The 18,709-nt window shown below is 60.7% G+C and overlaps 3 protein-coding genes and 1 long non-coding RNA gene across 13 annotated transcripts in view; 2 read left to right on the top strand and 2 right to left on the bottom strand.

Annotated features, from left to right (window-relative positions):
- Window positions 1-248: 248 nt before the first annotated feature.
- LYL1 (LYL1 basic helix-loop-helix family member) lies at window positions 249-4,654 on the bottom strand. The gene is made up of 4 exons (XM_028088947.2): window positions 3,536-4,654; window positions 2,184-2,536; window positions 2,008-2,099; window positions 249-1,165 (listed from the first exon to the last, which is right to left on the bottom strand). The coding sequence occupies exons 2-4, from the start codon at window positions 2,513-2,515 to the stop codon at window positions 750-752; spliced, it is 840 nt and encodes a 279-aa protein (XP_027944748.1). The 5' UTR covers window positions 2,516-2,536; window positions 3,536-4,654; the 3' UTR covers window positions 249-749.
- On the top strand, window positions 3,304-6,636 carry LOC114197779 (uncharacterized). Of its 2 annotated transcripts, none has more exons than XR_003606950.2 (3): window positions 3,304-4,073; window positions 4,733-5,710; window positions 6,000-6,636. It is a non-coding gene; the product is annotated as an uncharacterized LOC114197779 (long non-coding RNA). The 2 variants fall into 2 exon arrangements; XR_003606949.2 differs by having other exon boundaries at window positions 3,306-4,073; window positions 6,071-6,636.
- Window positions 5,630-12,596, bottom strand: TRMT1 (tRNA methyltransferase 1). Of its 3 annotated transcripts, XM_028088922.2 has the most exons (17): window positions 12,513-12,596; window positions 12,007-12,291; window positions 11,864-11,919; window positions 11,469-11,611; window positions 11,117-11,304; window positions 9,648-9,763; window positions 9,454-9,566; window positions 8,527-8,675; window positions 8,255-8,341; window positions 8,104-8,173; window positions 7,886-8,020; window positions 7,704-7,789; window positions 7,238-7,346; window positions 7,075-7,151; window positions 6,201-6,320; window positions 5,981-6,107; window positions 5,630-5,788 (listed from the first exon to the last, which is right to left on the bottom strand). In XM_028088922.2, the coding sequence occupies exons 2-17, from the start codon at window positions 12,264-12,266 to the stop codon at window positions 5,663-5,665; spliced, it is 1,962 nt and encodes a 653-aa protein (XP_027944723.1). In that variant the 5' UTR covers window positions 12,267-12,291; window positions 12,513-12,596; the 3' UTR covers window positions 5,630-5,662. The 3 variants fall into 3 exon arrangements, with proteins under 3 accessions (XP_027944723.1, XP_027944724.1, XP_087873158.1); XM_088017032.1 differs by lacking the exons at window positions 5,630-5,788; window positions 5,981-6,107 and having other exon boundaries at window positions 6,232-6,496; XM_028088923.2 differs by lacking the exons at window positions 11,469-11,611; window positions 12,007-12,291; window positions 12,513-12,596.
- NACC1 (nucleus accumbens associated 1) overlaps window positions 12,554-18,709 on the top strand; it is a 19,217-nt gene continuing 13,061 nt past the window's right edge. For 3 of the 7 annotated variants that reach the window (XM_028088935.2, XM_028088934.2, XM_028088932.2), the window contains exons 1-2: window positions 12,554-12,764; window positions 13,550-13,642. The gene's annotated coding sequence lies outside the window, so the exon portion shown is untranslated. Of the gene's footprint in view, window positions 12,765-13,549; window positions 13,643-13,887; window positions 14,029-17,214; window positions 17,491-18,709 lie in introns of those variants that run through there. The other 4 variants (XM_028088937.2, XM_088017042.1, XM_088017037.1 and 1 more) reach the window with 2 other exon arrangements.

Raw genomic sequence — 18,709 nt, 5'->3', positions numbered from 1 at the left:
CCACCCCCGTCTCTGCACTGAGATACATAAGAAACAAGGGTAGTTTACTGTCTGTTTTGTTTTCTGGGTTTTCAGTGTCCTAGCGGAATGCAAGTAGGCAGCCAGCCCGTCTGTTCCCTCTCCGCCCCGCCCCGCCCCGCCCCGCCCCCGTCACTGCGCTTCTGTTATACCATCTTTGCCTGACTCTCCGGCTTCTCCATTGAATGGCTAATGTGTATGTGAAATAAAGAAATAAAGAAAAACAAAAGTCAGAGCGCCCGAGCCTTCGCTAACGCCATCGTACGGGGACCAGTTTGGGATTGGTGGGGTGGGTCGCGGCGTCGATTCTGCGCCTCCGCCGACGCGGTCCAGGGGCGTGTATCCACGAGTCTCCAGGAGGGGGCGCCGGTGAGAAGGGCAAAGACTCCCTGGTCCCTCCCCACCTCTCTCTCGGTGACCCCAGCCCGGAAAAAAGAGGCACCACTTTAGTCCGATGACCTGTCTGCCATGTTGGTTCCCGGACCTCGTCCCCGGGAGGGAGACCCGGGAAAAGGCCATTTCCAGCGGGCGGTGGGTGATGGAAAAAAAAGGTCTGCGGGGCCTCTGGGGGCGACAGTCGCCCTTCCAGACCCCCGGGGCCCTTTTCCCCCGTTGCGGACGTCCTCACTGGTCCCTCTTGGGGGGGAGTTCGCTCCAGGGCAGGCGCAGGGCATCGACCGCCCTGGGCAGAGTTCCCGGTGCCCCTCGGCTCAGAGGCAACGCTGCGGAGGTCATCGCACCTCAGGGCTCACGGCCGCTCGTTCCGTCTTGATGGGCCGGGCCGCCCCATCGGGGCTGCCGTCGGGGCCGGCCGAGGGCGCGGGCTGCGAGCGCACTACTGCCTCGGCCCTGCGACAAGGCCCGCGGCGGGCGGCGTCGTGGGGGCCCCGGTGCGCGGGCCGTTTGCGGGGCCCGGACGGGGCGGGGCCTGCGGCCAGAGCGGCCGCCTGATCGCGCAGCAGCCGCACCAGGAAGCCAATGTATTTCATGGCCAGGCGGAGCACCTCGTTCTTGCTCAGCTTCCGGTCGGGCGGGTGCGTTGGCAGCAACTTCCTGAGCTCTGCGAAGGCGCCATTCACGTTCTGCTGCCGCCAGCGCTCCCGGCTGTTGGTGAACACGCGCCGGGCCACCTTCTGGGGCTGGTGCCCTGCGAACAGGAGGGCTTGGGTTGGCGGCCGAGACCCAGGGGGCGCCCCCTCCTGCCCTCGCTTCAGGCACCCAGAACCCTCGTGGGGACTTCCACACAGGCGGCGGGCTGGGGCTCTCTCCACCCGAGGGATCCACAAGTAGGATCCATGTGTAGCTCCCCAGCTAGTGAGGCACCCAGCCACCGCCCCCCCCCCCCCCCCGCCCCAGTGTAGACAAGGACCATCACAGGCCCCCGCAGCAGACAACTGAGGCCTTCTGTATCTCTGTCCACACCTTTGTGTCAATGGCTGAGATTCCTAGGGGCATGTTTCTTGTGGCTGTCAGTCTGGGGAGTTGTCCCTGTGGTCTGCATTCTGGAGTGTGCCCCTGCATGTGGCTGGAGGTGCATATGGGTTGAGAGGTTCCCTAGGTGTGAACTCCTGGTATGTCTAAATGGCTGTGGTTGTGTCTGATCGTTGCCAGGTGGTTGTGGTCATGTGGCTGTGGTTCTGTGGCTGACTCTCGTGTGGCCATGGTCCTAAGTGGCTGTGATTGTGTGGCTGTCTCTTGGGTGGTTCTTGTCCTGTGGCTGTTTCCTGCGTGGCTGTGTATTCTATTGGGGCTGTCATTTTGTGGCCCCCATGCCACGGTGCATTTTGCCATGACTCTTTGTGGCTTGTTGGGTGGCTGTGGTTGTGTGGGCCAGGCCATGGGTCTGTGGTTTTGCACGTGGGTGTAACCTGAGTACTGAGTCCCCGTGTGGACTTTCCTGTGTATGTCTGTGTGCACCTGCGACCCCTTTCCCTGTGGCAGACAGGAGCCCCGGCAGATGGCTATCTACGCACACAAACCCATACTCACCCTCAGCCAGCTCCAGCTCACAGTGGCTTGGTCTCCGCTTTAGCCGGCTGCTAGGGAAGATGCCAAAAGGTCCTGCCGGCCCAATGTAGAGGCTGTAAGGGGTTGTGGGTCACTAATGCCTTGTGGGCAAGGACCCTGGCCCTGGCTTCCCCCCAGGCCCCAGCCCCCCCACTGACCTGTTAAGGAAGGGGTGAGGGTGATAATGCAGGGCCAGGGGTGGTGGGACAGTTCCCAGGGTAGAGAGTGGTAGCAGCGGGGGCCGCAGGGCGCTCAGCTCCGTGGTGGCCATGGTTGCCCCTGGGGGCCTGGTGTGGCCCAGGCTGATCACTGGCACGCCAGGAGGCAGCCTAGGGGGTGAGGAGCCTTGGTGGCCCATCTCCTTCACCTTCGGGGGCCCAGGCGAGGCAGGCTTGGGGGGCAGAGCGGGTGCTGGGCTGGGGGCACACACCATTTCGGCCTTCTCAGTCATGGTGGGGCCCACCTCTGCCTGGGCCTGGGGTGGGCACATGGACCCCAAGGGGGTGCTCACCTGTGGGAGGGAAGGAAGCCAGTGGGGAGGGAGGAATCAGATGCCACGCACATCCCTTAGCCCAACAGAGCCCTCAAAGGAGAGGGAAAGGGCAGGGGGATGGTGGTTTGGTACGTGAAGGCAGTGGGCTCAGAAACCACCAGGACATGAGAGGGGGATCTGACGCAAGGGCAGGTGGTAGCCAACGAATCTCTGGGCGGCCCTGAGCTCGGCAGGGCCATGTCTGAGCTCTTTGTGACCCACGAGGGCCTCAGTTGCCCAGCTTCTGAGCAAATGTCACTTATTCCAGAATCCTTCTCACCTGGAGCCTGGAGAGAGGGGTGAGGAAGGAACCCATGATGGATCCTCTGGTCCCCAGGATGACCCTGTAACCCTCAGATCTGATCCAGAGACCCCCCCCCATTGATCCCATGTGACCTTAGAATCCCTCTACAATTGACTCTGACCCCTCACTGATTTCCAACACCCCCCCCACCCCCCAGCTGACCATGTGGCCCTCCGCTATGACCCTGGGGGCTCTTCTCACTGCCTCCATGTCACACCCTGAAAGTCCCCCATAATCGCTCCATTGACTCCCACACCCACTGAAAATGTCCCCCTTACTAACCCTGTAAACCCCACTGCTGACACTGTGATCAAAGATGCTGACCCAGGATCCCCAAAGCCTGACCCCACTGCCCAGTACATACAGTCATGTCCCAATCCTTCTCTGGCCCTCCGTGGTGTCCCCCACGCCCCACTTCCTATCCCCATCAGCATCCACTCCTTTGCAACCCGGCTTAGACGGTTTGGCCCCGTGGTTTGGCGTGTCCGGCAACTTCTGGGACTCCTGGCCCCTCTGCCCACTCTTCCCTACCTAGGCCCTGGGGAAGCTGGCCAGGACTCCCACTTAGTGGGTCCCCCCTGATGAATGAATGAATGAATGAATGAACGAACGAATGAATGAATGAATCCAGGCACTCCCAGGATCCCCCACCTTCAGGCGGACTCCCTTCTTACCCCGGCGCTGGTCCTGCTGTTTGGTGAGTGCCCTAGCTCTGTCCTTCAGGGCCAGGATGCGGTTGGGTTTCAGGCCAGGCTCCGTGGCCCCAATCCGGTCCGGCCTCTGCGTTCAGGGCCGCTGGGAGCTTGCCGCCCCCTCCCGGCAGCGGCGTCGGGGCCGCGCCTCTTCCCGGGCTCCCGAAGGCCGCCGCGACGGCAGCGTGGATCCCTCGAGGGAAAGTGAGCTGCTCCTGGCCGGCCCGCCCTCTCCCCGCCCTCGGCGGCCCAGTTTCCTCCCTCTCACCCCCGGCCGCGCCGGAGGATGCTGGACAGGCACAGATAAGAGCCTGGGCGACTGGCCGCGCCTGATAAGGAGCCGGGCTGACCCCGGAGGAAACCGGCGGGCGGGGATCTCCGAGCGCGGGCCTCACAGCCCCGCCCCCGGCCGGCGACGGACGGAGCCGTCACCCCTCGGGCCTCACCTTCCGTCCCCCCAGGCCCTGGAGTGGCCCCGGGGCCTCTGAGGACCCCGACCCAGTGCACAGCTGGGAGTGAGGTACCCGGATGCCCGCAGAGGGGAAACCGAGGGAGGGAAGGAGCGGCCTCCAGTATCGCTTGGGTTTCGCCTCGGGCTTTGAACAGTCCCTGCCCAAGTGTCCGGGCTGATGGGGGTGGAGGAGAGCCCTTTTCCGGCAGTGTCGGGGCCTCGTGACCCAGGGCCCTCTCCCTGCTCCTCCTCTCCTCACTCTGCTTGGTTCCTCTTTTTACACCAGCCCCACCCCCGAAGGGGGCACTGGAGGGAGGGCAGTTTTTACAGTCGGCCCTTGGGGGTCCAGCGTCCTGGGCCCCCAGGCCTGCTGTCCACACCCCCTTTTCAGGCCCAGGAGGATGAGAGGAAGTGCCACAGCTGGGAGGGACTTCCTCGGGTGCCAGAGCTGACGAACTTCACAATAGGTGTCCCCAGCGCATCCCCACAGGATGCAGATCCTCTAGGCCACAGGAGCACACAGCCCCAGCTTGGTGGTCTCTGGCCCTCATCCCACATCGCAGGCCACTTTGGGGGTGGAGGGGACAGTGGCGATAAAGAAGCGTTGGGCAAGTATCTGGGACTGGTGGTGGAGCTCAACACCAGCCTGGAGCCTCACCAAAGGGAGCCCCCCCCCCCCCCGCCCCCAAAGAGCTTGGTAGCAGGGACAAGACTATCCCTTTCTCCAGGGCCCTCCTCCCACCTGGGCCGGTCAGGCTTTGCCTCGCGTGCCTCTATCTGGGGAACAGCCGGAGCCACCACCCTCCCAGGAATCTGGCGGAGCCCGGGAGCCAGTCCACCAGCGACCGTCTCACGGATCCAGGGAAGCAAAGAATTCATTCATCTCTAAGCCCAGGAGTTACCTGATGCCCCTACAAGCGAGGTTCTAGGCTTAGGATCATTACGGCTGGGGATGAAGCACAGAAAAGTGTTTGGGAAGGCCCCACAGCTACCACGTGAGGGTGGGGACTGTGCCCTAAGCCTCTCCGTTAACGTTGCTAACCCTGTCCCGGAGGGGAGGGGAAGCAGCGGGCCTGCCAGCCTGTGTGCTGGCCCTGAGGGGCCGCAGAGCAGGAAGCACCTGGTCTGGGGCGGATGCACAAGGCGCCTGGTTCCGGTCCGGCTTCCGCCGCCGCGGCCCCGTTGGGAGCTTGGCCAGAGAAACCAGGCGGCGACGCGAGGCAGGGTAGGGGCTGGATGACTGGCAAGCCGGCCTGCGTCTGTGTGCTGGCCGACGTGGGGGCGGGGGGGCGGGGGGGGCAGAGACGGTAAAGGCCCCACGGGCACGAGCACACGGCTGCCGCCCCGTGGCCACCTCGGGAACTGCGGGCCCCAGCAACGGGCGGGGGGCGGGGGGGGGGACGAGCGCCTCGTGCTGCAGGTGGTCCGCTCCCACTCCCCCCCACAGACAGAACACCCCAGACAGAAACACAGACAGCACTTCAGTCAGGCAGGGACGAACAAACCCCGGAGTGACAGAGCTCCCCCAGGGAGTTAAAAGAGATGGACAGAGGAAGAAACTCCAGACAGGGCCCCCCAAGGCAGATGGACAGACAGACCACAGGCAGCCTTCTCATTTGGACAAATGACAGTCGAAGGGATGACATCTCTTTATTGGCTCAGTCTACTCCTGGACCAGCGGCCACGCCAGGCCCAGGCGGGTTCTGGTAAGGAGTCTCTGGATGGTCCTCGGGTGCTGGGGAGCTGTGGGCGTAGCAGCACTGGTCCCCGCGTTGACAGGTGCCCTGGTGGGAGGATGGTGGGTGTGAACCCTGGCCCAGAGCTCAGCAGCCTCTGCTGGGTCCTTTTCCTGGATGGGGAGCTCACTCCCACACCTTGCCTACCCCAGGTCTCCCAGCCTGGCCTGCCCCTGGGTCTTGTCCTGTTGCTGGGAGAGGGAACCCTGGGCCCCGCGGAGGGAGGTGGGGGTGCCTCACCTCCTTGAATCTTTTACAGGGAAATGTCTTGAGCCGGGCAGCCCGCTGGACTGGGTCTTCAGCGGGCTCCTTTCTCTTGTTCTGGTGCAGCCTGCGTCTCTCCATAGCCTCGCCTGCTGCCTTGCCCCTGTGCAGGGAGAGGAGTAGCTGGGACCCCACGTGGCCTTTGTGCCCCCCCCCCGACCCTGGACACGCCCCACCGCCACCCTGCTCCCCTCACCCTGGCCGGGCGCGGGGCCGCGGGCCCCAGTTGGCCTCAGGATTGGCCTGGAAGCGCTTGAGTCCTCGCTGGCGGGAGCTGGGGTTGGCATCGTCCCGGATGGTGAAGTTGGCCTGCAGCCTGGGGAAGCAGGAGTAGGGGCTGAGGGACAGATGCCCTCGGGTGTGCACAGACCGCCTGCCAGCCTCAGTGCGGCTCCACGCGCTTCAGGAAGACTCCGGACTCTCATCCATTTACTAAACATTTATCAAGTGCCTCCTGTGTGCCTAAAACCGGCCGCCGGTAAAGCCAAGGTCCTAGTGCATGGGACAGTGGGACAAATCAGAAATCAGCAAAATCACACTGTGTTTGGGCACAGGTGAGAGTTTTGAGAAAAACGGAGCCGGATAAAGGGAACGGGGAGACGGGACAAGGGGTGCAGGGCAGGACCGAGTGGTCAGAGACTCCTGAAGGGGGTGAGGGAAGAGCCATCGGGGGACCTGGGGACAGGCACTCCAGCCAGAGAGAACAGTCCTCGTAAAGGCGGTGGGGGGGGGGGGGGCTGTGCCTGGGGAGTTGGAGTGAAGGAGGCCCAGTCCGGAGGGAGTGAGGTGCAAGGGAGGACCGGGAGATCACAGGCAGATGGCGCGGAGCCTGCAGGCACAGCCTGGGGTTCTAGCGCGTGAGGTGGGGGTCACAGAGGGGTCCGACTCCGGTGCTCACAGGTGTTACCCTGGCTGCCGGCGGGGGGTGCGGCCGGTGAAGGAAGGGGAGGGCAAGTGGGAAGACTGTGGATCGCCCGTGAACGCGCACGGGTCCGTGTCGGGGGGTATCCGTGTTGCCTGCACACACGTGAGCTTCCCCGGCCTGTGGGCAGCCCCGTCGGTGGCCGTACCTGGGCTCCACACTGAGAATACGGAAGGCCGGGCTGGTCTCCGACAGGCGCTCCCGCTTCACCGGACACTCCTTTTCCTGGGAGGCAAAGCTCCATGGTCAGGGGCTGCTGGGCCCGCCCGGGTCCTGCGCTCTCACCCCCGACCGGCCAGGCCAGTGCTCACCCAGCAGCGCATGATGTCCCAGAGGGCCGAAGAGGGGGCATCTGTCTTCACGGCATTCTTACAGGCGTGGGAGAGCGAGACCCGGAAGCCAGCATGGAGGAGGGCCGACCTGGGGACCGAGGGGGGCCGTGGTCGGCAGGGGGATGGGGTGGGGGGCTGGACCCCAAAGCCATTGCTGCCCTGTATGGGTGTGAGCCACCCCGACTGGATGGGTGCAGCCGAATGGCTTGCGGTGTCTTCGTGGCCTGTGTAATGCCAGCGATGGGAAGAGTAAGACCGGCCGAACCCCCCCGCCCCCTGCCCCCTGCCCCCGCCGGGGCTCATGGCCTCCGCACCGTGTTCTCAGCACCTGCACACGGGCACATCACATCTCCATTTCACAGGAGACTCTGGCCTGAGAGGGGCTGCACTTGCCCAAGGGCACCCAGAGGTCAGGCACAGGCCCCACCCCTGCGGGACCCCTCACCGCAGCTGCAGGAGACTGGGTGTGCTGCAGCGGATGGTGCTGCTCAGCTGGTCCAGCGTGTAGTAGAGAGGCACGTCCGGGAGCTCCTGCGACGGGGACAGAGTGGATGTGGGGTGGATGGAGGAAGGATGGCTGGGCACAGGAGGGGGGCCCCCCCACCCCCATCATGGCCCGGCCCCCACCTCAGTGATGACGCTCAAGACCCCTCGGATCCGCTCGGAGGTGTGGAAGCGGCCAGGGTTGGCGCTCACAGCCTCTAGGACACGGCCCACGAAGTCCAGGTCGTGGAGGGGCTCTGCCCACAGGGGACCGCCAAGCTACAGACACACAGCGGCCAGATGGGAGGGGTCAAGACAGCCACAACCCCAGTGTCCCCCTTGTTTCCCCTGCCCTGTCTCACCTGGTGTCGCTGCCCGCAGTGTTCACACTCGGGGGCGACGGGGGGACCGCAGGCTGCAGAGAACTTGACCCTGCAGGGAGAGGGGCGGTTGGGGGGCAGTGACCCTGGGACACCCCCTCTTCACCTTCCTCCCCGGCTCCCCCTTGCTCACCGGCCACCAGAGGCTCCCGACGCTTTGCCGAGGTGCTGAAGGTGGAAGGTCCCACAGCCCACACACTGGAATACCAGCGCCTGCTTGCTGTGGGGGAGCAGGGGTGGCCCTAAGTTCCCAGCATGATCACCACACACCAACTCCTCCCTTAGGCTAACTTCGCCCCCATCAAGACCCCCACTTCCCCGGGGTGCGATCATCCCCCCCCCCACACACACCAAAAGGCCCTGTTGCCTCCTTCCATGCATCACCCTTCCTTGCCCCAGACTAACCTGGCTGAGGCTTTGACCTTGGCCTGGCCGGTGAAGACGCGAACAAAAACGCGCACATAGAAGTCAGCGCTGACACTGAGCAGGGGCACCACAAAGCGCTGGTAGCAGTTGGCTCGGAGGTCCAAGCTGTGCAGGACGATCCTCAGGGCCTGGGGGTGGGAACCCGGCATCGGCCATCAGCCAGGCCTCCACTGTGGCCTCCCCCCTACCCCGGAGGCTCACAGCTCCCTGGGCTCCAAGCCCAGCCCCATGCGTCCTGGCTGTGTGACCCTTGCCAAGTGAATGCCTCAGTTCCCTCATCTACGAAATCAGGACAGTCTGTGTCTCTTTATGGCCCTGCTGGGGGTACCGCACAATTAAGGAGTGCACGGGCCCCCAAAACTGAACGTATTCTGATTAGCATTGACAGAGTGCCCCGTGCTGTGCTCCAAAGACCTGTGTTCCGGCTTCCCAGACTGACCTGATGACAGGGCCCTTATGGAACAAAGACGAGACATCCTCCTTTCCAGCCCACGGACGCAGCCAGCCCCTGCCTTCTCGAATCCCCATGGCAACCCATCACCATCATGCTCATTGCACAGATGCAAAAACCAAGGCCCGGAAAGATGAGAGCAATTATCCAAAGACGCCAGCAAAGCTAGGATGTGAGCCCAAAGCCAAACCCAGACCTGAAAACTGCCTTTAAAAACAATTTTGAAAAATTGTTAAAACAGACGATACCAGGGAAAATGACATAAGCACTGGCTCCTACCCTGGACAAAACCACTGCCCCGCAGACGACCGGAATTGGCAGCCCAGGCTCTTAGGACTGTGCTGGTTATAGACATGCCTGTCCTCCACACCTTGGGACGGAGCTGGTCCTGGCTGCCTGGAGGAAGCTAAGCGGGTGTGCTTAGGGGGGTGGGGGAGGCCGGGGAGCGCCCTCACCATCTCGTGGCAGGCGCGGCTCTTGAGGGCCATGGCCCCGTACTTGCTGTAGCACGTCTCTCCGCTGTTGCCCGCCAGCACTGCCATGTCCGTGCACGTCACGCACAGCAACCCTGCGAGGGCCCGAGCGGTGAGGACCCTCCCAACACCGACCGCGAGCCCGGCTCTCCACCCCCATGGCAGCGCGGCCTCACCTCCTTCGCTCACGGCCTGCACAGCTGCGTCCAAGAAGGGGGCAGGGCTACCGTACGGGTCCAGGTCGATGACGTCAAACCGCTCTGATGCCTTCTGGTGCTGGTACATCAGCATCCTGGGAGCGAGAAGGCCAGGTCCTCAGCCCCCTGCCCCAGGGACCTGCTCTGTCCCCTCTGCTTGTTCTCTCATTCCGTGTGACCATTCTGGCCTGGATTTGGGGGCCAGCTGCCTAGGTTCAGATCTTGGCTTGGCCATTTGCTAACTGCATGACTTTTCCTTCTTGGACCTCGGGGTACTCATGTCTAACAATGGCAATAGGAACAGCCCGCAGAGACGTAGCACACATATGCCTAACGGTTTCAAGCAGTTTACAGCTCTATTAACTCATTTAATCAAATAATCTTCCAGACAAATCTATGGATTGGGAATGATTGTTCCCTCTGTAGGTGAGGAAATGTAAACGCTCCCTTCCCGGTGTAGCCTGCCCTGACCGTGTTCTTTAAAATTGCAACCCACCCACCACCACCTTCCTCCAGCCCCCACCACACTCCTCCCCCGACCCCAGCACATTTCACCTCTACCTTACTATATAGTTTACTCATTTGTCTCATTATTTGTTATGGTCTTTGTTTCCTATCAAGTTTTTTTTCCTAAAATTTTATTTATTTAGCCGAGAGAGAGGGAAAGCGAGAGAGCGAGAGCGAGAGAGAGAGAGCGCGAGAGAGCGCGAGAGAGCGCGCACAAGCAGGGCAGAGGGAAAGGGAAAAGCAGATTCCCTGCTAAGCAGGGATCCTGAGGCAGGGCTGATCCCAAAACCCTGGGATCATGACCTGAGCTGAAGGCAGCCACTTAACTGACTGAGCCACCCAGGCGCCCCTCCTATTGGCTTTTAATACAATCAGGAAAGCAGATACTTTCCATAGCAAAGACTTTTTGTTTTCTGTAAAGGGTCCGATAGTAAATATTTCAGGCTTTGTGGGCCACAAATGGTAACCGTTTTAACCCTTTACAAATGCAAAATCATTCTTAGCTGGTGGGCCCTAAAAAACCAGGCACCTGCAGGTTGTCTGCAGGGCCCCTGCATTAGAATGTGAATGCCCCAAGGTCAGGGATTTAGTCTGTTTTGTTTACTGATGCCTGGCACATTGTGGACACTAGATATGCGCTGGTTCATTTGAATGAATAAAGTACCAGAGATTGAGAAGTTAAGTCTAAAATGGAAACCACGGGTGGTACACACTTCTGGTTATACAAGCATCATCTCTCACTTAATCAACACAGCATTAGTATTACAACTCCCGTGATACTAATATCCTCATTTTACAGACAAGGAAACTGGGGCTTAGAGAGACTAAGGCACTCTCCCAAGGTCACAGAGAAAAACTATGATAGACTTGGGATTTGAGGCCAGGCGGCCTTGCTCTAGCATGTACCTTCCAGCCATCAGGCTCTGCTGCCCCAAACCTACCGGGCGTCTGCCTGCCTGGGATGTACCAGGTGGGCCACACTGTTGAGCTGCACGTTGCGGCACATGAGATCCACGGCTCGGGCAGAGGCATCGTTGGCAACCACAGAATGCAGCCCAGGCACCTCTTGGGCAAAGCGAATGGAACGGAGGCCCGAGGCTGCCAGACCCTCCAGCACTCGAAGGCCTTCCTGTTGGAGTAATCAGGGAGCCCCACTCACATGGATCCCTCCATCCTCTGCTGGGCCCCATGGAGCCCCCACCACCCACTTCCTATAGCTCTCCCGCCTCAGGAGCCTTCCTTCCTCCATTACTGGGGGACTCCGGGGCTGCACCTCCTATGTTCAGGCCCCACCTCGCAGATCTCCCCCACGGCAGCTGTTCGAGGTTGGTCTCCTGGGGCCAGGTTTGCACCCTCTTTCAGTTCAGCCTTTTCCTCCTCTTGCTCTGACAAGTCCACGACCACCTTTTGCACATCCTTCTCACCTGGCACCTTGACTGGAGCCACCCAGAAGCACAAGTCAGGGGGTATTAAAGCGCCCTCTGAGAGACCTCCCCCTATTTCTCAGGATACAGAAGATTCAGGGAAGAAAATCTTCCTCGAAGCCCCTGGGGAAAGCCTGAAGTTAAGAAATAAGCCCAGGGCCTGCTGTGTGGCTGGAACCTTTCAAGACATTAAGGGAAAGGGGGCGGGGCAGGGGGAGAGCTCGGAGTGACCCCCGCCCACCAGGAGACTGGACCTCGACTCACTCTGGATTCCTTTGGCCGCAAGCTGAACGCGAGCAAACTCGGTGATCACCGCACATCTGCGAGAGACGGAGGGTTAGCTCACACCCCCCTCATCCCTGCAGTTCCACTGCCCTCTGCTAAGCTGACCCCAGCCCCCTGCTCACGTCAGGTCCCGGTTGAACTCCTGCACTGGGTTGTAGAAGACTTCGTTGGAGCTGGGGAAGGCTATCTTGGCGGCCCCCTCCGTGACCGTCGTCTCCTGAGCCTCGGACGCGGGCTCTTCTTCGCGGGGCGCGGTGCCGTTCTCCATTTCGGCGGGATTCGGTAGCCCTTGCGGCTGCCCCTCCATACACCTGGCTCTATAGGGATTGCAGGCGGAGCGGAGAGTCAGCCTCAGCCACGGAACGATTCTCGCACGGGACATCCGCCGTAGCCTCTGCTCGCCAAGCCTGGTTCGGGGGGCGGGGGAGGGCATAGGAAAAGCATCAGAGAGCTGTGTCCCCGGGCCAGGTGGCCTATACATCGGTAAAGATTAAGAAGACCCTGCGGCCTCAGTAAGGTTGACACCACACCCCATCTTCGGAAAGACCGGCCCCTGAGAAGCCAGAAGCCCTCGAGCGGGCCGGACCCTGGCCTGTATCCTTCCCCGCGTCGCCCACGCCTTTCTCACCCTCGCTCGAGGCGCCGAGGACCGAATTAGTCCGGGTGCACGTTTCCCGGATTAGACCTGGGCGTCGCCATGTTGGCACAGTGGGGGGTCAGGTCACATGATAGATTTTAGCCAATCAGTGGTGCTACCTACAGTGGGTGGCCGGGATCAAAATGCACGGCGGAAAGCTCGGAAAGTAGTGTGGATAACCTTAATCACGTCGGCTCCCCCGGGAGGGGACGCGTCACTCGCCCCATTTCACGGATGAGGAAGGTGAGGCTCAGAAAGGGGGCGGTAAGCGGAGAAATTCAACACCTACTGATCGGCTTCTGTGTATTGAGTGCTGTAAGCACACTATTTCAGGCCACTCTGCAGGAACAATTAAGGCTCTGAAGTCAGATTTACTGAGTTTGAATTCCAGTCCTACCACATGGTCTTGGCAAGTTACTTAAACTCTCTGGGCTTCCCTTTCCTTATCTGCTGAATAAGAATGCTAGCTTCCAATATAGAGCAAAGATTAAACGACAGAATGGATGGAAATTGTGCAAAGCAGTCCCTCTTCAAGTAATAAGCTCTCCCCGATAGGTTCTAACTGGTGTAGGACCGGAGGAGAGCGTACTGGGCTGCGCTGCCTGTGTTCCAGTCGCAGCTCGCCTCACAACTTGTTCTTACCTTCTCTATGCTTAAGTTTGCTCATTTGCAAAAGGGACAGAACTTTTTAACGTTCGTTATCGGGTTGTGGTGAGTTCTAAACGAGTTAGTGCAGGTTAAATGCCTAGAACGGAATCTGGCTTGGCATAGACGTAAAATCGTTAACTTTTATTGTCGATTCTTGAGCCTGGGTTTGATTCCTGCCACCTGCCACCACTTAACTTGCTGGTGATCTTGAGCAGGTTTTTTCAGCTCTGTGTGCCTCCCTTTCTATAAAGTGTGTATAAGTGTGTTATGATTTCGACTTAAAAATGTTACTGTGAAGTTTAAACGAGATAATTCCCATAAAGAGCCTAAAACCGTGCCTGGCACAATAAATAGAATTCATTGTTGTTTTCGTTTTACAGGAAACGAATGTTCCGAAACGCAGAGAGACTTGTCCAAGGTCGAGAAAGTAGGAAGTGTCAGGGTCGGGAGTCGAACTCTCCAGCAGAGCCAAGGTAGTGGCGGGGACCCAGAGGGGCGAAGGCAGAAAACGGGAGATGAAAGCAGAAAACGGAGATGGGAGGAAGGGACGCTCTCGGCGCTCAGCTGGCCTCGCCTCGGGGGCGGGGCCTGGGGCGGTGCGGGGGCGGTGCCGCGGCCGCTCCTCCCCGGCCGGGTTGCGGCGGCGGCGCGGCTTGCGCTCGCTCGGCGCTCGGCTGGGGCGGCCTGGCCCACAATGAATGGCCGCCGCGGCTGCCGCTGCTGCTGAGGCGGAGGCCGCGGAGGCCGCGGAGGCGGAGGCCGAGGCCCCGGCGCAGGGGGGCGCGCCCCGGGCCCAGGCCCGGCCCCAGCCGCCGCTGCGGAGCCCGCCGGGAGCCCCCGGAGTGCGGCCACGGCGCAGGTGAGGCGGCCCGCCCCAGGCCCGGTTCCGGCCTCGTTTCACCGGGGCGGCCCGAGGGCATCCGAGGGCCGGTTGAGGGCTGAGCAGGGAGGGCCGTGGCGGGGGGGGGGGGGGCTCCTCCGACAGAAAAGGAGCCGGGTCCGCAACCTGTACCGTGCCGGGACCGGCGAGTGCGGAGAGGCCCGGCCCTCACTAGCGGCCTTGAGCGTCCAGTCCCGGGCCGGGCCGTGGGGTTTGGGGGTGGTGGGATCGGGCCCAGACCTCCCTCCCACCTCGCTCTCGGCGATGGGGAGGCTCAGGGCTGGGCCGGGGCAGGTGCCGGAGGCCCGGGAAGTTGGAGGGCCGGAGGAGGAAAAGTGAGGAGGCGCCCGGGGAGGCCGGGGGGAGGGGGAGGAGGAGTCGGGCTTTGGGTCGGCCGAGTGGGGGAGGAGGGGAGAGCGGCGCGGCCGGAGGGAAAGGGCCCGGAGGGGGGGCGGGGAGGGGCCGACTCGCAGGTAGTGTCCGGGCGCCGGAGGAGGTGGGTGGGTCAGGTTACAAGCCTGGGGGCGGCCGAGGAGAAGCCCAGGAAGTGGGGCAGGGTGGGTGTGGGCGGAGTTAGTTCGGGTGGGGGCTGATAGGAGATCCCAGAGATGTTTGCAGGGGTCACATGAGGTTAAGGCTTGGAGAGATGTTGGTGGGGGGGGGAAGGCCAGATACGGGGGCCATCAGGTAGGTTGAGGAACTACTGTAGGAGCTTTGGGAGAGGGGGAAAGCAGCGCCTTTGCGCTAGGCTAGTGGCCGCGAAACGGGGCGTCCCGAGAAACTAGTGTGATCAGAAGGCACATGCCACCTCTTCCCCCACCAGGTGTTAGCCCTGGGCCAGATCTGGGGTCTTTCCTCTTTTCCTCATCCCAGTCAGGCTCTGGGTCTCCGACCTACCTTTTGGACGAGCCTCTGCTGGCTTTTCCAAGGTGCTGGCCCACCCGGTGGGTGTTTGTGTGGGCAGGTTGAGAAAGTCTAGAACACCTAGTTTGGGCATATGTATTTGTAGAGAGACAGCCCAACGGCCCTTACCTGAGTATCTTGGGATACTGGATTCTTTCTCCCCTTTTTGTGAGCAGAGCCTTGGGGCTCAAACCTAAGGGATGGGACCTCACAGCCACGATCTTATATCGTGGCCTCCCAGGCACCAGCTTCCCAGAGGTGAAGAACGGGGAGGTGAGCCTATAAAGCTCTGTTCATTGTGTCTCAAGAGGCTCCTGATGGGGTGAAGGCCGGCCACTGAGGAGATCAAAACCAGTATTTACACCCTGGTCCAGGCCTTTGGGGCTACTGGCCCCAGGGCTCTGCCTGTGGAGTACTCTTCCTGGGTCAGGCCCTGGGATGAGCTCATTGATTGCTCACCACCACTGGGTCAGCTTAGGCCTTCTCCATGGTAGGAGAAAGCTGAGGCTCCAGGTGGCTTGTCCCAGGTCACACAACTAGACAGTGGCCGACTGGGATTGACTGGCGCTCAGCTCAAACCCACAGTCTCCCAGGCTGGCTTTTGAGGGGCATGACTGCAGGATCTCCCACTGTTGTGGATTGCCTGGTGGGAATTCTGTGCCCAGGCCTTTTCTCTTGCCCATTCCAAGGGATAGGTCCATACTTTTGTGGACAGTTTTTCTGGTGTGTCCCAGAGGGCTGGAATAGTGGAAGCTTCTTTCTCAGAGGCTTGGTCACACCTCATTTCACACACCCCCCCTTCTGGGAGCCAAGAGGTCAGGGGTCACAGAACTGTAGGCTGGCAAGGGGAGGCAGTTAGGAGGATGGGGCCTGGCTCCAGAGCTGCATCTTGCTTTGCTTGCCTGGTTTGTCTTTTTCCCTTTTTGGTCCCGGGTCAGACCACCACAGCTTTCCTTCCTTCTCTCTGGGCTAATTGTTACCATTGTGTCCTGGGAACATTGACTTGGGATCTTCAGCCCCTGAGGCAAGAGCCACAGACTGCTGGGTGAAGTGGTATCTCCCTGGCCTGGGTTTAATGATGGGTTGTCATGCTCATTCCCTGCCTTCCCCCAATCTCCCTGTAGTTCCTAGAACTGATCCCACCTGGGCTCTGCTCTCCTCCTCTCCCTGGCTGGTCTTTTGGCTCTGGGAAGGGGGGCAGGGGGCACTGGGCCGCAGCCCCACTTAAAGATGCTTTTTCCCTGCCTGGTCGGGCCGAGGCTGGCTTCTGTGGCACAGACTGGGGCTCAGGGCTGGATACTGAGGACAAGGGTGGCTACCTCTGGTCACGTGGCTGGAATAAGGCCAGAGGCTGGTGGGGGCTGGCCGGGGTGTGTGGATGGCAGAGGAGGGCCGCGGCTCCTAGCTGCGCCTGGAGCTAGAGGAGAAGGCACTCAAAAGCTGCTTTTTTGTGAGGACGTAGGGACACACAGACCTGGGGTGCCAAAGAAGGCCAGAATAGCAAGTACAACAAGTAAAGGGGCCTGTGGGACAGTTGTATTTCCCGAGGGTGTCGACTGCGTGCTGGGGCCAGGGGAGCAGCCCCGAATAACAGGTCCTGGTGAGGAGGGGGGATGGAGAATTTCAAATTGGGTGGTCAGGGAAGGCTTGTGGGAGAGCTGAGCCCTGAATAAGAAGAAATCAGCCTGGTGGGGGAAGCTGGGGCAGGGAGGAGCGAATGTTCTGGGCAGAGGGGACAGCACATTGAAAGCCTTTATTGAGCATGTGCCAGCCTCCTGCTAAGTACTCTAAATATCTTGTCCTCATGAGGGAAGGAGTGAGGGGTGACCCTAGAAGATGAAGACTCTTAGTGCCATTTGCAGGAAAGTGCCCAGTCTCAGGGTCTCCTGGATCTCCCCAGTGCCCCCAGCTGAAAGTCCAGATGCCTTGGCCTGCATCCAGGCCTTTCAAAGTCTGGGGCCCAGGCCAGGCAGTGGGGAGCCCCAGTGAGCCAGGCTGCGAGGACGGCTGAGTTTCTGTCGGTCTTGGAGGATCCGTTGGGGGTTGGTCCAGCCAGGTCTGACTCAGAGTTCATCAGGGTCAGTGCCAGAGCCAGTGATGGAGAAGGGAGCCTGTGTTTGAGGCAACGATGAACCTCCTTCCTGGTCTTGAAGACAATTGGCAGTGCTTGAACAGCCTGTGCTTCCTCTCTTGGGTCCTTCCGGCTCCTCATCACCCTTTTCCCCCCTTCCCCAGGCCCTTGGTGCTTATTGTGCCTAGCAGGAGCGCGCAGGCCCGTCTCCCTGCCTCTGCTCCTGGGTCCCCTCGGCTGAGAATGCCATCCCTCCGTCTCCCCCTGGAGAGCCCTTGGAGCTGCAGAGGTTGTGAAGTGGGACCCGTCTGGTGGCGGTTACAGGTTGGGCCCAGTGTCTGGTTGTGGTCATCATCCCATCTCCTGTGCCGCCTCCTTCGGTCAAGGTCTCAGCATTCTTAGAGATCCGAGAGCCCTCTGTGAGGACAGCGACTCTGTTTTCTGAATTAAGCAGGGATTGGGCCAAGGTGAGCAAACATGGTATAGTGGACAGTCTGCTTCCACCATTAGCACCACCCTGCTTGGCCCTGAGATCCTGGGCCTAGATTGTGACCTTGGCATCTCTCATGTCGTCCTCTGATAAGTGGGGACCAGCAGGCATACCTGTGCAGCAGTGGTTCTCAATCAGGGATGATTCTGCCTCTTCTCAAGGGATGCTTGGGGAGTGTCTAGAGACATTTTTAGTTGTCACAGCTGGGGCTGGTCCTGGCCTCTAGTGGGTGTAGAGGCCAGGGATGCTGCTCAACATCATAAAAAATGCACAGGGCAGTTCTCCTCTCCAAAGACTGATCTGGTCCCAGTGGCTGCAGGGCCAAGGGCAGGGGATCCTCGCTGTGTTGTTACTATGCGGAACGCAACGGTTGGCATCTGGGGTGTGTGATGATACTGGGAAGGCGATGGGGAGTCCCCAGGAAGTACTGCCCAATTGATCACGAAATGGCATGAGGTTCTGGGAGCTGGCGAGTGGTGTAGGATGTCTCTGCTGCTGTCTGGGACTTTGCAGCCCTGCAGGGGGCTTAGGGGGATGAACAGAAGGGGCCATAACTAATAATCACAGCTGGCGTTACTGGGTACCAGTCGCAGGGTAAGCACCAATCTACCGTGTGGCTTGCTGGTTTAACCCTTTAGACAGCCTTGTGTGGCAGCTGCCACCATCCAGCCCATTTTTATAGCTGCGAAGACTGATGTCAGGGGGCAAGTGCTGCTCTGGGTGCATGTTTTCTGGCAAAATAGAGGAAGGGAAGCACAATTCTAAGCAGGAAGCTTTGAGCTTCGGGCAAGATAATAGGATTCGGATTCTGAGGCCCTGCCGAGGCCCCGCACGGTCTCCCGGCACCTGTCGTCAAGCCCCATCCCAGTAGCCGTGTGCCCTGCGGCCCTAACAGCCTCCTTGTCAGCTGCGCCGGTGTCCCCTCAGGGCCTTCACCCCTGGCGTGGCTACTGCCACCAGGTCCTTCAAGTCTGAAGGCCCCAGGGATTAGGGTGTTAACTCAGAAAGGTGGGCTGGTGGGGGGTGGGAGAGCTGCTGCAGGCCCAGGCCAGGCTCCCCAGGGCTGCACGGAGGGTGTGGGTGGAGAGAGGGAGAAGCATTGGGCTAGACTGCTCGTCCTTGGAGGTGGCAGGGAGGGGAGGAAGGGTGGGAAGTGGCTAGGCGAGGCTGGCCAGGGGAGCAGAAGGAGCAGTGCC

This window comes from Eumetopias jubatus, unplaced genomic scaffold (genome assembly GCF_037043125.1).
Source record: "Eumetopias jubatus isolate StellerSeaLion01/CBP00866 unplaced genomic scaffold, mEumJub1_p1.0 scaffold_1, whole genome shotgun sequence".
NCBI lineage: Eukaryota > Metazoa > Chordata > Mammalia > Carnivora > Otariidae > Eumetopias > Eumetopias jubatus.
Note: the sequence above shows the minus strand (reverse complement) of the source record. Positions and strands in the feature narration are given on the sequence as shown.

Coding starts and splice junctions, on each gene's coding strand:
- TRMT1 (XM_028088922.2), bottom strand. CDS start 12,266: ATGTCCCGTGCGAGAATCGTTCCGTGGCTGAGGCTGACTCTCCGCTCC. Junction 9,764..11,116: donor CCCAGGCAGGCAGACGCCCG/GTAGGTTTGGGG, acceptor TCTCGCTCCCAG/GATGCTGATGTACCAGCACC. Junction 7,347..7,703: donor CCCAGTCTCCTGCAGCTGCG/GTGAGGGGTCCC, acceptor CTCGGTCCCCAG/GTCGGCCCTCCTCCATGCTG.
- LYL1 (XM_028088947.2), bottom strand. CDS start 2,515: ATGTGCCCACCCCAGGCCCAGGCAGAGGTGGGCCCCACCATGACTGAG. Junction 2,100..2,183: donor CCTCACCCCTTCCTTAACAG/GTCAGTGGGGGG, acceptor AACCCCTTACAG/CCTCTACATTGGGCCGGCAG. Junction 1,166..2,007: donor TGAGCTGGAGCTGGCTGAGG/GTGAGTATGGGT, acceptor TCCTGTTCGCAG/GGCACCAGCCCCAGAAGGTG.